Source organism: Podarcis filfolensis (genome assembly GCF_964270895.1).
Source record: "Podarcis filfolensis genome assembly, chromosome: 8".
In the NCBI taxonomy this organism is placed as follows: domain Eukaryota; kingdom Metazoa; phylum Chordata; class Lepidosauria; order Squamata; family Lacertidae; genus Podarcis; species Podarcis filfolensis.
Genome location: NC_139611.1, coordinates 5,048,367 through 5,065,448, shown reverse-complemented (window position 1 = coordinate 5,065,448; position 17,082 = coordinate 5,048,367). Strand labels below are relative to the sequence as shown.

The window sequence follows — 17,082 nt, the reverse complement described above, 5'->3', positions numbered from 1 at the left end:
GCTTTCTGAATGCAGTTTCTCTAACTTGTGTAGATTTATATGTTATTGGGGGTTTTTTATTGATAAAAAGAAAAAAACATCAATAATTAGTTATCTATGAGTTATCAAAGAACTGGAGAAATCAGTAACAGAAGAAAATACTTTTGGCAAGAGATGGCAACAGAGCAATGAACAATCAATTATTAAAAAAAAATTTAAGTGCTATTTTTCCACCCTGACGAAAGGATGTTCTAGCACAATTAGAAAACAAAGGAATAACATTTGATGCCACTTCCACCTACCCACGCCCATGCAAAAAGGCTGTAGTTTTTACTTGGGACTGCCTTAAGCAGTTATGAGAACTGATTAATTTTTTTGTTTCCAAAGTCACTAGTGATGTAAAAAGAGCTCAGAAGCAGAATTTATGCTGATCACACCCTAGTTACTGGGAAGTGAATACAGAAAGAAAAAAGTATAGTGCAGCCATCTCCAACCCTTCAGATGTTTTGGACCACAACTCCCATCATCCCCAGTCATCATTTATGAAACCCAGAGATTTAGAAAAGGCAGGGTCTGACCCACCCACCAATGTAAAATGCAATTATTATTGTTGTGGTGTGGGAAGCAGTTAAATCAGATCCGCATGCTATTGCAAGGAATATACATGTTTTGGAAAAGAGAAATAAACGTGCTAAAACTTTGTCTAGAATATTAACTACAGGATCAGATGATGAAGCAAACCTCATGAATGAAACCAAAAAAATGGGAAATCCAGTTGTTTCACAGGATAAAGTATGCAATTCTCAGTGAGGCAGCCCTCCGCCCACTCTAGTCTTTCCAGGCAAACAAGTTACTCAAATAAATGCAATATGGTCCAGTTCACTCATTGGTTTTCTCTGCAAGAATAGATTGCATGGGGTGTGGGAAGGAGACCAGGGTGGTGGGCCTGAGATCTGTACTGGGCTGCGAGTTCTGCCTTTAGCACAGTGGCTGATCAGGCCCTTAGTGCATCTAGTCCTTTCTTCTGAAATGCAACTCAGGAAGCAGCCTCTTGGAATAATCTCCAATTGCTCATTTTGATTTATTAAGCCCCATGCTATTCACAAGGGCTCTGGGGCGGGTTACAACTTCTAAAGATGAAGTGGGGGGGGGGGGAACCAGGGCACAAGAACAAATCCAAATTGCAATGTAAATTCACTGCTAATTAAATATTTAAAAACAAATGTATATATAAAACCACATTAATAAAACATGCTGCTAAGTATGCCTCATTGCACGGCTAAATATACCCCACGTAACCAAAGGGTTGCCCAAAATGGAAGGTTTGCTGCCCTGAGATGTCAAAGGCTTGTGTAGATCAAAAGAGGGAGGGACTCTGGGTTGTAAAAGAGCCACTTTGATTCCATTCCTATCCTTCAGGAAGGCAAGAAAGTGACTGACCTGCAAGCTTCCAGCCGGACATGCTGTAGTGGAAGCAGGGATGGCCTGGCCGTGAGGCAAGGTGAAGCAATTGCCTCAGCGTGGCAGGCCCAGGACAGTTGGGCGTGGTGGCAGACCCATAAAGAGCACGCCACCTGCTGCCTTTGCTGACACCACTAACGCCGCTGCCCACCGCCACTGCCATCTCTTCCCAATGGCCTCCTTTTACTCCCCTTTTCCTGACTGTCATTGTTATGGGTGAGGGAGAAGAAGGCAGCAGAGTGTAAGGGTAGCATTGGTGGGGAAGGGGTGGCACTTTCTTGCTTTGCCTCAGTGGCAAAACGTGCAGGATCACCACCGAGTGAAGGGGCAGGTCTAAGGGATGGGAATCATGGCGGACAGAAGACCACAGGGAAGGACGGGCAACCAGGGCAAGAGATTTGCCAGTACAATTTCTAGCAAGCCACATGCAAGCAAGTAACTTCACAGAACCTTCTACATACCCAGATGTCTGCTCTTGTAGTAATCAGCTTGCCACTATAGAGGTTGACCATTTCTGGTGCTCTGTAGGATAGTGTGGTGTACCTACAAGGAAACCAAAACTCACAGGGTAGCCGGATAAGTCAAAATGGTTTTATAAACTATGTGGTGTTTCCTCTACAACTCACATCAACGTTTACTCTTCCTTGAATGATTTCTAGATCTAGAACTGACAGCAGCTCAGGGCACTCAGAAAAAAAAGAGATTTCAAGATCGCATCCCAGACTACCACAAAAAGAGGCTGCTGTTGAAAGCCAATAAATTTATAATTCGTTTGTTTGTTTTCTGCCCTTCACCCTAAGGTGGGTTATAGCATTAAAAACAATAGTTAAAATAATTGAAAACAACTTACAATCATAAAAAAATAAGGTGGGTCCTAAAAACATACCACCTCAAGTGTCAGGGTTAAAGGTTAGCAGCAGCCCAGCTAATTAACAACCCTCTTCTAGTTTTGAAACCACAATAATTAAGATTTAAACAAATGTTCCAAAAGCACAGAAACAGGCTGTTCTTTTTCTCTCTGTTCCATAGTCAACCAGCTATGATGCTTTTCATGCAGAGGCAGCCCCAGCCAGACACAGGAGAGGCCCACTAAACCATCCTTCACTCACTTCTTGATTTCTTCCTCCACTGCATTCACTCCTTCAAGCTGAGGGTTCTGGAATTTGTTGGTGGCACTTCCAAAGTCACACAGCACATAATGGCCACGATCGTGCAGGAGGATATTTTCCACCTGGAAAGGAAAGGTGTGCATACCAGGATAAAGGAGAAACATAACTCCTTTGCATAAACATTTCTCTTTCCACCAGCAGGAACTGGAAACGAGAACTTGGGAGCAGTGGTAGCAACTGTGGAAAGTGCCCCTGACTTCTGAAAGCCACAATCCCCTAGCCATCAAGTCCTACTTGGTTTTCCTCCCTGAAGACTTTTCACGTGGTGACTGAGATATCGCCCACGGAGAAGGTCACCTGATACTTCATGGACCAGCCTTCCCCAACCTGGGGCCCTCCAAAGGTATTAATACAACTTCCATCAGCCCTCTCCCCCATGCTTCCACCATACAGTGGTGCTGGCTGCGTCTGATGGGAGCTGTAATCCAAAACATCTGGATGGCCTCAGGTTGGGAAAGGCTGCTGTGGACTATTTAGGAATTTTACAGTGGGTGTAAGATTCTGGCAGAGCAGTGCAACTGTCACTCCCTACATATCCCACTGCACACAAAGGATTACCTCCGTAATGTTCTACAGATGTCCCAGCATTTATTTTTATGTTCTCACAAAGCTACAAATCCCCTCTTCCTAAAAACAATAAATGGAACTGATGCCAAGGCACACAACAGCAACTATTCAACACATTCATGGTAATAAATGATTGTTTCTACATTCATCTTGGGTACTCCTCATTTGCTTAGTGGGAATTTTGAGAAATTCTGATTTTGAGAAATTCTGATTTTGAGAAATCATTTCCCAAGAGTAAAGGCAGGAAACCTGTGTCCCTCCATATGTTTTGGATTACAATCACATCAGACCCAGCCAACAAGGTGAATGATCAGGATGATGGGAACATCTGGAATGGCACCAGATTCTCTGGCCTTGCCTTAAGAGAAACAAATATATTTCACTGAGAAACTCAGATAAGCGGAACCTTTGACATCACTTAAATGCCCTGTAAGAGATTATGATCCCCTGATTTGAGAGGCTGGGGACACAGGGTCAGCCCCCACCATAAAGATTTCTTGAACACCAAATCCATGAACACCACTTTTCTGTAATTGTAGTGTTGATTACATTACTTTGAGCGCTCACACAACTTGGAAGAGACCTCAAACACTGTATAATAAATGTGATAAAGTTAAACACCCGCCCCCAAAACATCTGGGGGGCACCAGGTTGGGGAAGGCTGCTATAAGCAGTCAGTGAGAGGCAAGACAATACCTACCAAGTGCCCACTGACGACAGCTCAAGGTTAGTCAGAAACTGGTAGTGCAAAAACCCTAACAGCCCAAATGTGAGTGATACCTGTGCACAAAACTATTGGTTTCCAATACCAGCAAGGTAGTGAAAAGGAACTGCCTGTAACACACCCAGTCATGTGGACCTATCACTGCTTTAATATCGAGGAGAGTCTCTGGGCACCAGAATACTATCTGCATGCCAAGCATCTCTTCAAGGACACTGTAAGTTACCTTCAAATCCCTGTGGACGATGGGCGATTTGCACTGGTGCAGCCTGGCCACGGCTTCGCAGGTGTCACAGAAGATCTGCAGGACTTCGCTTTCCGTGAAGCCTGTCTGCAAGCGCTGATTCATGAGGTTTACCACTTGGCCTCCTGGAAAGAGTAAAGGCAGAGTAAGAGAGAGGGAGAGCCAATATCAGTGGTGAGACACTGAATTTTCTAAGAGGCTTTACTAACCACAAGGCACGCAAGGAAACATGGCAGCATGATGGCACAGGGTACCAGAAGGTGCCCTGTGCCAGTGGTTCCCAAACTGGGTGGTACCACCCATTGGGGAACAGTGGGACTATTGGGGGGCGCGCTAAGAAGCAAGGGGGTGGCAGGAGGAACTGGAGATGGGCTCCTCCAAACATGTTGCTCACTTATGTACAACTGACAATGCTAGAGCCTAGAGCAAGACACATTCATTTCGTTTTTAAAGTTATACTACTCTTATATTTTCAAATCTATTTCCTTTGGTCACGCTTGCTTGTATTTACAATTCTGCGTTGTCACAATATACCAATAACTGGGTAAAAAAACGTAAAGGACCCCCGACAGTTAAGTCCAGTCGCGAACAGCTCTGGGGTTGCGGCACTCATCTCGCTCTATAGGCCGAGGGAGCTGATGTTTGTCCGCAGATAGTTTTTCCGGGTCATGTGGACAGCATGACTAAGCCGCTTCTGGTGAAACCAGAGCAGCGCATGGAAATGCCATTTACCTTCCGCTGGAAGGTATTTATCTACTTGCACTTTGACGTGCTTTTGAACTGCTAGGTTGGTAGGAGCTGGGACCGAACAACGGGAGCTCACCCCGTCGCGGGGATTTGAACTGCCAACCTTCTGATCAGCAAGCCCAAGGCTCAGTGGTTTACACCACAGCAGCACCCATGTCCCTAATAACTGGCTAGCAGCTATCAATTGCCTTAAAAAATTAGTTGCCACACATCTGTGGTAGGTGAAGGTTTGTGCATGTTTAGTAAGTAAGGTAAAGGTAAAGGTACCCCTGCCCGTACGGGCCAGTCTTGACAGACTCTAGGGTTGTGCACTCATCTCACTCTAGAGGCCGGGAGCCAGCGCTGTCCGCAGACACTTCCGGGTCACGTGGCCAGCATGACGAAGCTGCTCTGGCGAACCAGCACCAGAGCAGCACACGGAAACGCCGTTTACCTTCCCGCTATAAAGCGGTACCTATTTATCTACTTGCACTTAAGAGTGCTTTCGAACTGCTAGGTGGGCAGGAGCTGGGACCGAAAGACGGGAGCTCACCCCGCCGCGGGGATTTGAACCGCCGACCATATGTTCGGCAAGTCCTAGGCGCTGAGGTTTTACCCACAGCGCCACCCGCGTCCCAGCTCCCAATTGCCTTATAAATTAGTTGCCACACGTCTGTGGTAGGTGAAGGTTTGTACATGTTTGGTAAGTAGTTATATATATAAATGTTTTATGCATAAAAATCTTTTTCAGGCAATACCTAGTATCACCGGATCAGATTCATCTATTTTGAATTAACTAAATGAAATTCTTGAATTGGATTTTGAATAAATGTGCTGTTTTGAATTTTATTGTGTCATCTTCCTTAGCGGGTCATGCAAACTGCTATTCTGAATAATGCTTTTTGCAGGGTAGGATCACTTGGGGTGAGTTTATGGAATGAAGAGCCCCCCAAAGGTTTGGGGACCACTGCCTTATACTAAGTCAGAGCACGGGTTCACCTAGCTCAGGGGTTCTCCAGGATTCTTTCCCCAACCCTATCTGGTGGTGCCAAGATTGAACCTAGGGCTTTTTTTGCACACACAGGAAATGCTCTATTGCTGAGCTACGGTCCTCCCTCTAAGCTCAGAGGGAGTGTGAATGCTCCCATCTCTGCAAATGAATACAGCTGCTTCTAAGAAACGTTTGGTGCCTCAAGAGGTTTCAGCCGCATGCCCCAAAAGCTTTGCCCTAGAATCCCAGCACCCTATGCAGAATTATGCCTGCATTCGTGACTTTCCTCCTACGTAACATAATGGGGCAACACAGCTCTAACACATTGCATAGGGAGGGCTAAAAATTGTTCTCCAAATCCCTATTTCAATCTGAGATGGAAAATAATCCAATGACTTTACAGAGCTTGCTTGTTCCTTTGAGGTGAGTTGTGATGAGCCTTCAAGGTTCTCTTCAAAGCATGGCTTGGTAATGACTGCTTGCCTAGTTGCAAGGTGGGGTAAATCTTGTGGGCTAGTATTGTTTGTGAACTTATTTTTAAGGCAAGAATCTTTTTCCATTGCACCTTCTTGCATTGAACAGCACTCCGATCTAGACAAACCTTTGAATATCTGGACATCATGCAGGCCTTCTGAGAACAGGAGTTATAGCATACAGGTTTGTAAACATGGCTCCACTGAACTAGTACACACCTCGGCAAAAATCCATGAGGATCAAGACTTCCCAGACATCCCCACTGCTCACAGAGTTTATACTGGAGTCAATATATCCAACAATGTTCTTGTGTCCCACAAGGTCCCTCTGGAAAAAGTAAGAGAAGAGGTAATGTTCACTGCAAGTCACAACCAGACAAATCTACATCTAAGTAAACAAACTTCGAAACAGAATTAAGCTACCTGCACATATTATGCCAGTGACACTTATCACTCTCTTCCTTTTACTTTGCTTCTCCTCATTCTCTGGGTATCCAATAACTTTTCAAATTCAAATTCACTTCTGCTACATTATTTTTGGTTGTTCTGTATTTCTAGAATATCCTGGCCAAGCTCTGACACCTGAACTTCCCACTCTCACTCAAGTTACTCAGTTTAAAGAAGCACATTTTTAAAACAACAGCTGGCTTTGTAGCAGAGCTAACAGGAGTGGTTTTCTTTCCCTCCTAGATCTGTCAAACAGGAGGGCCCAACTTTCCAATCCATGCAATAGTATCTATCCAAAACATGCTGCAAGAACTCCCAGAGTTTTGAGTCCTGCATTGGCTTACCATGATCTGAATTTCCCGTTTGCAGACTTGTAGGTCGTGTTCATTGTTGACATACATTCGTTTGAGGGCACATTTCATTCCATTGCTGGTTCTCACCAGAAAAACAATAGCAAACCCACCTGCGGACACAAGATGTGCAAAAGTTCAGCTAGCAATTTTAGAGGATTGTCTGAAATCTGAGGGCAAGCAATTTTGCTGTTGAAACTAAGCAGCCCTGACCCTGGAGAGAAATGCAGAAAATCAATCCAAGCTCTCTGGAAGGAGATATGGCTATCTAGGCAACCAAGATAACTTTCATCCTTGAATTAAAACTGAAGGAACTCTCATACTGGAGAGGAATTGTTTTTAGAGCATGTGAGCGCAATAATCCACCTCTGTTCAGTGTAGTTTGCCCCATATTATTTCTGCATGAGTCACTGTTCTGGGTGTGCCTCCTGGAAGTCCTGGCCATCTAAAACAATGACTCATGCGGCGATGCAATGGGTAGCATCCTCTGAAGGTGGACAATTCTGCACAGTCCCTGCAATTGAATCACAAAGCCATGCCAGGAGAGAGAGAGAGAGAAAAAGTCTGAAGGGCAAAGTTTTTAATCAAAACATCTGTAGGGCACCAGGTTAGGGGAGGATGGTGTACGGTAAAGGACAGGTGGACAGGACCTCAGGCATCATGGACTTGGAAGGTTCTGCCAGGGAACTGGGTGGTCTTGAACAAGCATTCCTCCTTTCTCAGCTTCACTGCTGATGAAAGGAGAAGAGCAACTGATTTCTACACATAGAGGAAAAGCTTGGTCTTCCACAGCAGAATAACCCCTAGCACTTCTCTGGTTGATATTACCTCGGAACAAAATTCATACAACACAGTGAAAGGACGCTGATTAATTTCACTCCACAAGCCACAACCTTTACAGCCAAACCACAATCAATCAACATTCCTACAGTGCACCATGTTTATAACAATCTGCTGCGCAAGAGGTGATGGAAGCATCATCTCTCAGCAAGAACCAGGAACCCAGTACAGTAGTCTTGTTTATACCAGCCTTCCCCAACCTGATGCCCTCCAAATGTTTGAACTGCACCTCCTATCAGCCCCAGGAAAGGGGAGATCAATGGTGAGAGGTTGTGGGACATAGTCTAACTACATCCGAAGGGCACCAAACAAGGTCCATATGCCATTAAGTTGGTAACTCACAATCTCTGCCAGAGTTTTCTTTCCCCCTGATGAGCCGCCCAGGAGATTTTATTGAGCATCTTCCCATTGCTTTTTCCATTGCTTTGACCAGAAATAAAGAAAACCAAAACTGGACACCCTCAATTCTGCCAATACCAGCCTTTTATCCAGGTTAGAAGATAGCTTAATCCATGGTGCTCCAGATTATAGGCCCTGAACCAATGGATTCAAATTACAAGGAGAATCCGACAAAACATTAAGAAGAACTTTCTGGTGTTAAGAGCTGTTTGACAGTGAAATTGGCTTCCTTGGATGGTGGTGGACTCTCCTTCCTTGGAGGTTTACAGTATAAACACTGGTTGGGTGGTCGTCTGTTAGGGATTCTTTAGCTGTAATTCCTGCATTGCAGGCAGTTGGGCTAGATGATACTTGAGGCCCCTTCCAACTCTACAGTTCTCCAATTCTATGGAGGATTTCCATGCATATCAACCTCCCCAGGGCAACACAATGGTACCACTTCCACTTTCATCTATAGCTCACAACATGGAGGTTCTACAGCTAAGGGAAGGACCATAGTTCAGTGGCAGAGCATCTACCTTGCACACATAAAATCCCAGGTTCAATCCCTGATATCTCCAGGTAGTGCTAAAACCTGGGGGAGGCACTGATAGATATTACTGAGCTAGACAGATAAATGGTTTGGCTCTGTAATGAGGTTGCTTCCTATGTATACTCTTAAGGGACCTACAGCCTATCATGGATGGAAGCTACCTTTTCAAAGCGCCAACAGGCAGGAACGCCCACACTTTACTTACAGCACCCCCTACACATCTCCTCTAACTGAAATAAGAACTACTTACTGAAGAGCTGTTGTCATGTGCAGACTAATAGAAACCACCAGTTCAAATCACCACAGCCAGCCAGAGACTCACCACAAGAGATGCACCATTGCACCACAGCTGTTTCAGGTGTGGCTGTACCAGAGGTGAACACAACACTTCAGAAGAGGCCCCAGCAGCCTACATACTCTCACTGTTCATAATCCTTGTCTACTCTCAATCCTGCCAAGTATGTAGCAGGGCTTACTACACTCAACTACAAAGAAAAACACCCAGATGCTAATGTCATCTACATTCAGTGTCAAGGCCACCTCGGAGCGTTAGTTAGACATTATTCAGATCAAACGCAGAAACTGAGTGGTCAAGACATACAGATTTTGAGGGGAAAGAGGCACGATACGCTAACGAAATCTAGCTCACGGCATAACCCCAGCCTACATTTCAATGAAGATTTTTGCATCAAGCCCAGCCTCCCAGGAACAATTCGAAAGCTGAAAGGAAGAAGGGGACAGGCATTTGAGAAACCTGCAACCATTCATGAGAGAGGAGGACCCCCAAACTCTGCTTCCCGCTAGGAACTGCAACGCCTCTCTGACGTCAGCCACCACTACCCTGTTGGGATGTGTCTGGGGAGATGGGGGCATTTGGCAGGCCCCCAGCTGGCTCCAGCCACTGGCAGGCAGCCGGGCGAACTCCGGTTCTCGGAACAGCATCTATCAGTGACTTGAGCCTCAAAAGCCTTCAGAGACTGAGCACGCTCTAATCAGCAGAGTGAATAACTTTTCACAACAGAAGTGGCGGACAGAAGCATATGTAAGCATATTTACAGGCGTTTATTCAGCATCACTTGGGAGAAAAGCAATGACAAACCTAGACAGCATCTTAAAAAGCAGAGACATCACCTTGCTAACAAAGGTCCGTATAGTTAAAGCTATGGTTTTCCCAGTAGTGATGTATGGAAGTGAGAGCTGGACCATAAAGAAGGCTGATCGCCAAAGAATTGATGCTTTTGAATTATGGTGCTGGAGGAGACTCTTGAGAGTCCCATGGACTGCAAGAAGATCAAACCTCTCCATTCTGAAGGAAATCAGCCCTGAGTGCTCACTGGAAGGACAGATCCTGAAGCTGAGGCTCCAATATTTTGGCCACCTCATGAGAAGAAAAGACTCCCTGATGTTGGGAAAGATTGGGGGCACAAGAAGGGGACGACAGAAGACGAGCTGGATGGACAGTGTTCTCAAAGCTACCAGCATGAGTTTGACCAAACTGCGGGAGGCAGTGGAAGACAGGAAGGCCTGGAGTGCTCTGGTCCAGGGGGTCACAAAGAGTTGGACACGACTAAACGACAACAACAATTCAGCATCAGGAACAAAAGAAAAACATGTCTGCTTCCCTTTGTGTCCAAGCAAACAGCAGCATAGCAAAAGCAATATACAACGAAAGTTCCCAGCAGACTGTGCTGGAAGTAAACAGACATATGACTTACAACAATCCACACATCTGTTCTAAAGGTGGAATGGAACTATAGCCTAACATACCCCAATCCCCAACTTCAGGTCAGGCCTATCTACAGGCTCAACAATATACACAGTTCAGGGAAGGGAAGAAGGGAGCAACTGCCATGGCATGGAGGAAAGGAAGGCAGATTTGGCAAAAGTTGCCAGGAAGGGATGTGGCAACCTGTAAAAATACAATGAGTCAAAGCCTTAAGAAACAACAACAAGGTTTATTACAATCAAGTGGTAAACAAATTAAAACAAGAAATAATCTATCTTCCCCCAACCCCTGTCTTAGGCAGCTCCTGCCACAGTGGCACAAAGCGGGAAGCTGCACTCCATACGATGTGTTGCAGGCCCCGCTTGCTGCCTCTGTCATCATTACTCATCACTTTATTTTTGTATGCTGCCTTTCCACACACAGAAAAGCACCCGCGCTCTAAGCTGCTTACAGCAAACAGAATAGCACTGCATCACAAAATCAGCAGCTGCAAGAACAATTTCTTAATACTGTGGTGGGGGAAGGGTTGTTTGTTACTATGTTGTGCATTTTTGTGTTTTTATATTGTAAACTGCCCTGTGATCTTCAGAGGAAGGGCGGTATAGAAATTAAATAAATAAAAATAATGGCAACAACAAAACAGCAACTCAATAGCAAAGGTAACAGCACACAAAAGAACAGCATTTGAGTACAATCAGCGTAGCAACATTTCACCTCCTGGCAGTAGCAAAAAGAACAAGGAGGTTTGAAGAGTTTCATCCCAGATGCTCCAGCTACTGATATCAAATCCATGACAAATTAGCCAAAAATCAAGTTAGTCTGATTACATTTATAGTGTTCAGCATCCCCAAAGTTCAGTGCCCCCTTTGGCATCACCAGGAAGGCTTCCAGAGGTAGTAGGTGGGGTAACTGTAAACCCCCCCCAATGATGCTAAAGGGCTTAGATAGAGCCAGGATACATGCCGGCCCACCATCTCCTCCTTGCGCCTGCTCATCCTTCGAGATCAGCCAGGGAGGCTCTACTGCATGTTTCAACAGTGCCAGAGACACCTTTGGTGAGAACGTAGAAGAGCACCTTCACTGTGGCCATGCCTCAAGCTGCGTGATCAATTTGGTGCTCTCTTAGTGGCAGTGAGGATTTTTGAGGGTTGCCGCCATTTAAGAATGCATCTATTTTTGGGAGGTATATTTGGATCTTGGTTGGTTGGACAGGGGGATCTGCCCCTCTGTCTGCTGCCAGATCCTGCAATGTGATTGGTTTAACTGTAATTTTATTGGCTCATATACTTAAGAATTTGTTATGATTCATACTGTCACCTTCTTTGGGGCCACCTTCAGAATACATCAGTTTAAATCAGTGCATGGGGAAACTTTTTGAGCCAGAGGGCCACATTTCCTGATGGGCAACATTCTGGGAGCCCCATGTAAGAGGCAAGTTGGTTCCCCAGCCCTGTCAGCCTGGCTCCAGGACAATGCACTCACCCATTTTCATGGGGCTGCAGATAAACACTGCGTGGGAAGCCAATTAAACTTTCTCCCATTCCAAGTCTATCTTTATGCCTCTCCCTAATATTTCCACCAAGACTCTGGTGTTTCTGTAGCTGGAAAATGACTCCACAGATCTATTGTCAACATGTTCATTTTATTTTATTTTATTAATACTTCATTTTATTAATACATTTTCCAAGCAGAAAAAGCCCATACAAAACACTGCTTTCTAAAATATACATCAGTTGTCAGCACTTCAAAACATGATACCCAGCTTCCATTTTCCTTTGGGTCGATTTTAAAGACACCCACACAATAACAGTCCTTCCTTGGCTGGATGTATGCTGAACAAACAGCTTTTTCCACATGAAAATAACAGCTTTCAAGCATAAACTGTTCAGAAGCATCCAGGCAGCCAAACAAGTCAACTGAAAGGAGGAAATAAATAGCACCTCCAAGTTAATCTTCCTTAGCAGACGAAACTACGACTGCTTCTTAGGTACCAAGGCAAGAGACTTAAACTAGATCAGTCTTCCCCTGGAAATTTTGAACTACTCTCTCATACAGACATACTGTCAGGGTCTAATGGGAGTTGTAGCCCAAAACATTGGCAGAGGAAGAACTCTAAGCTGTTGTCATGGGAAAGAAAAGCTCCTCCCCTTTATTGTTTCTCTCTGCATTGACCCTGCCTCATCAATACTTCACAGCCAACACAATGTGGCACTTGTGCCCGCCCCATTAGGGTCAACTGATCTGGCATGGAAAATTCTATTGCACCATCCCAGCATGCATTTCCAAACCATAAAGATTCACACAAGTCTTCCTGTATATCATCTGCAAATGGAACCAGGCAACCAAGGTAGAGTGAGAAGGAGGCACTAGGCATTGCACACTCCAAGTGGCGTTTACTCCAAGCCACTTGCCTTTTGTCCGTCTGTGTCCAGCCTTTAACCAAACCCGGACAACAACCATCAGTTGTGAGTTGAGGACCCGCCACCCGCATAGGCGTATAATAAGACACAAAGACACATTATTTTTGGTTAATGGGCAAAATTAGGTCACAACTTTTATTGGTTACAGCATGCGAGTAGTATTGGCTTAGGCATTGGATGAAACAGCAATACATGACTCCACGGGAGTCATATCAGGGTTAACAACCAATGGGAGGAGCTTGTTGATGCAAATACAACTGGAAGCTCCCCCATGACATCACCGGGGGTCATGCCATGGCCCTAGCCACCAGCAGGGCATCGGACAGGATCCACGACCGCTGGATTCCTTTAACGGAATACCCAAAAGAGGAGGGGTAGATGATGGCCCATACCCAATCCTCCAACACAGCACACATATTCCAATGCCTAACCGCCAATACCATAAAGTTGTGACCAATTGCTACGAGGTAGGCAAAAAAACCAAGAGGCTGGTGCCAATTTGCCAAATGGATAAAAAAGTCCTACCAGGCCCCTTGGGCAACCAAGGCAACCAACTGAAGTCCATGGCAAGGTCAATACGCAAAAGAAGTTGACCTAGGAGGGAGGGAGGGCGGGAGATCCAAAGAAAGCAGGAACAGACTGGGGACAGAGCGCTGCTGCGGCTGTTTAAATGCGGCTAGCCCCGCCCACCAGCTGGCCCCATTGGTCAGCTGGAAGGCTTGGCCGCGGCAGCAGAAGCAATCAGGAGCAGGGAACTGAGCACGCCTCCCTGCCCCAGCGGGAAGCTGCTCCCGCTCACAACCTCGCCCCTCTGGGAGGAGGAGAGGCCCTCTTGTGACGCATCTAACCACAATAATAGAATCATATAACTGTAACGTTGGGACCCCAAGGGTTATCTAGCTCAACCTTCCCACAACGCAGAAATCTCAACTAGATCATACATAACAGATGACCATCCAACCTCTGCCTTAAAAACTCCAAAGAAGGAGAGTTCACCACCTCTTGTGGGAATCTTTTCCACTGTTGAACAGCTCTTACTTTCAGAAAGTTCTTCCTGAGGCTTAGTCAGAATCTCCTTTCCTGTAACTTGAAGCCATTGGTTCAAGTCCTAGCCTCTGGAGCAGGAGAGAAAAGAAGTCTGTTCCATCTTCCATGTGACAGTCCTTTATGAAGGCTAAACAAACCCAGTTCCCTCAACTGTAGCTCATGAGGCTTAGTTTCCAGACCCTTGATCACCTTGGTTGCCCTTCTCTGCACACATTGTAGCTTGTCAATATCCTTCTTAAATTATAGCGCCCAGAGCTGGACACAGTACAGTGGTACCTTGGGTTACAGACGCTTCAGGTTACAGACTCCGCTAACCCAGGAAATAGTACCTCGTGTTAAGAACTTTGCTTCAGGATGAGAACAGAAATTGCACGACGGCGGCGCAGAAGCAGCGGGAGGCTCCATTAGCTAAAGTGGTGCTTCAGGTTAAGAACAGTTTCAGATTAAGAAAGGACCTCCGGAACAAATTAAGTTCTTAACCCGAGGTACCACTGTACTGCAAGTGTGCTCTGACCAAGGCAGAATGCAACATCCCCTCAATTCCTTTGTCCAAGTAGTCTATAAAGATGTTGAACAACAGGCCCTGTGGCACCCACTTGTCACTTTTATCCAGGATAACAAGGAACTGTTAGTGAGCACTCTTTGGGTTCTGTCAGTCAACCACCTACAAATTCACCTAACAGATACCTCATCAGTCCACATTTTACCAGCTTCTCCACAAGAATACCATGGGGGACTTTGTTGAAGGTGACTGAGGGGGAAGAGTCCCCAACCACCTTCCCAGCTCCAACCCGGAGAAGAAGCTTTCTCCCCTTCATGCTCAACTTCACACTCACCAGGGGTAGAGAAGGGTCATCACGATGACTGTGGCAAGCAGCTGGGGGGGGGGGGAGCGGACAGGCAGACCACTTCAAAACCAATTACAGAGAATCCATCCTTGTGTTAGAGAGACGCAATGTCCCTTCAGGTACAAAGAGTACAGCATGACATCCCGTCTTCATGTCCAAGCTTCTCACTCCAGTATCGAGATCACAACATCACATACCAGAGACTCCCCCCCCCCAGCGCTTTAACACATCCTTACTGTTTCAAGAGACAGCAGAGCTGCAAAAACTCACTTTGGTTTTATTATCAGGAGGTAAAATAGCTTGTGGTATTGTGAAGAGCACTGGTTTTGGAGACTTGGAGGTGTTTTGGGTTTTTTTTTAAGTACGTAGTCATACAAACCTATAACCTGATTTGATTCACCAATAAATTTGTGGGATAAAGCTTTAAGAACAACTAAATCTCTGGGTGACAACAGAAGACAGAATAATTTAAGAGAGTCAAAATGGTGCAGTTCCTAGTACTGGGGCTGGGAGATCAGGGTTCAAATCCCCACTTAGACATGAAGCTCACTGGGTGACCTTGAGCCTGTCACTTACTCTCAACCCAACCTACATCATAGGATTGTTGTGGGATAAAATGGGGAGGAAGAGAACTATGTATGCTACCTTGAGCTCCTTAGAGGAAAAGTAGGATAATTAACATCACCACTAGAAACAACATGTATAAAGTTAACACATTTCTGGAGAATTAGAAGTCAGGGCCAAACTACAGTGATGTTTAATGCAACTTCATGTTAGGTGCAAAGTTCTATTTAACTCTCTCTCTCTCTCTCTCTCTCTCTCTCTGTGTGTGTGTGTGTGTGTGTGTGTGTGTTTACTATTATGTAATATTAATAAAAAACAGAGGGAATGTGTGGAGAAGGAATTTAAATATTTCTACCTCTGATGGGGTCCAGTGAAAAATCTGTCTGAAGCTGGCAGTCGTTTGGGGGAGAAATCCAAGCATTATAAAGGGAGGGCCCCACCACTGTTTATACCAGAGGGGAGGGTGTATTTAAATGCATAAAGGTCAACAAGCAGAGTCAGTGGTACTGATCTTTCAGTCCTTGTTGAAAACATGACCCCTGTTAAAATCTAATTGCTAACTGGGGTCTCTGAAAAGCAGAAGTTCTTCAGAACCCCCCTGTATTGCTGCATAGCAAGATCACAACAGAAATCAGACACAGCAAACATGTGCTTGCGGCCCTTATCTTACAGTTTTGAGCAAGAGGCATCTGAACTGCCCCTTGTTTCAGAAGGTTACACAACTAGAGAATGTCACAGAACCATTTTACTGCTCTCTGTGCTGCCTCCTCAATTATTTCACCGTGAAAAAGGCAATTCCAAGCATTGTCCACCCTGTGACAACTTCAGCTCTTTAAGTCTCAGTGTGAGAAGAAGAAAATTCTAATGCATAGTAAATAAAACTCTCTACGACCCAAACACACGGCCAGCTTGTTAGACGCCCTTTTCAGCTGCTGCCGTTCTAAATGGCAGCTTAACAGCGTCAGAAGCCCATAGGAGGAGAAGCGAGGCAATTGCATAAGCAGCAGAGAGCACAGGGCTGCAGAGTGGTCCTGAGCACGGATGCCAAGCCAGCAAGAAACTGCAGAAGCCAATGTAGGGCAGGCAACCTTTGCTACAAGGCAAAGCAGAGAAGATGGAAATCTCAGAAAGGAATTGCATCATCAGAATGAGAAACTGCATTCCACATGCTCACTGTTGTCAGGGAGGCAGTAACTAAACAGTAGTAATTTGGTCTCATTCACACATCACAGTAAGCCATGGTCTGAAATAAACTATGGTTTACAGGGAACAGGCAGCATGCAGTCACACCCTCTTTGCTTCTCCCAAGTCCCAAGCTCAGAAATAAACCACAGAGCAGCTGGCTTTCCATTATGTGCAATTCTCCAAAACAAACCATAAGCAAAGAACAAACCTTGGTAACCACAAGTACTGATTTATATGCAATTCTATTTGGGAAAGGGAGGACCAAAGCGGGCATAGTCGAGCAGCATGCACCATCACACTGTTCCTTCACAGTAAACTGTAGCTTACCGAAGACCATGGTTTACTGTGATGTGTGAACTGGGCAAAAATATAGTTCTTCCTTCCTTTTCTTTT

General features: G+C 45.3%; 1 protein-coding gene across 8 annotated transcripts in view; it reads right to left on the bottom strand.

Annotated features, from left to right (window-relative positions):
- AAK1 (AP2 associated kinase 1) overlaps positions 1 to 17,082 on the bottom strand; it is a 98,794-nt gene that overhangs the window by 60,503 nt on the left and 21,209 nt on the right. For all 8 annotated transcript variants that reach the window (XM_083629264.1, XM_083629267.1, XM_083629266.1 and 5 more), the window contains exons 3-7: positions 7,123 to 7,241; positions 6,551 to 6,659; positions 4,124 to 4,266; positions 2,550 to 2,671; positions 1,902 to 1,983 (exon numbers count right to left, since the gene is read on the bottom strand). In XM_083629264.1, coding sequence (XP_083485390.1) covers positions 1,902 to 1,983; positions 2,550 to 2,671; positions 4,124 to 4,266; positions 6,551 to 6,659; positions 7,123 to 7,241 — 575 coding nt within the window. The remainder of the gene's footprint in view (positions 1 to 1,901; positions 1,984 to 2,549; positions 2,672 to 4,123; positions 4,267 to 6,550; positions 6,660 to 7,122; positions 7,242 to 17,082) is intronic.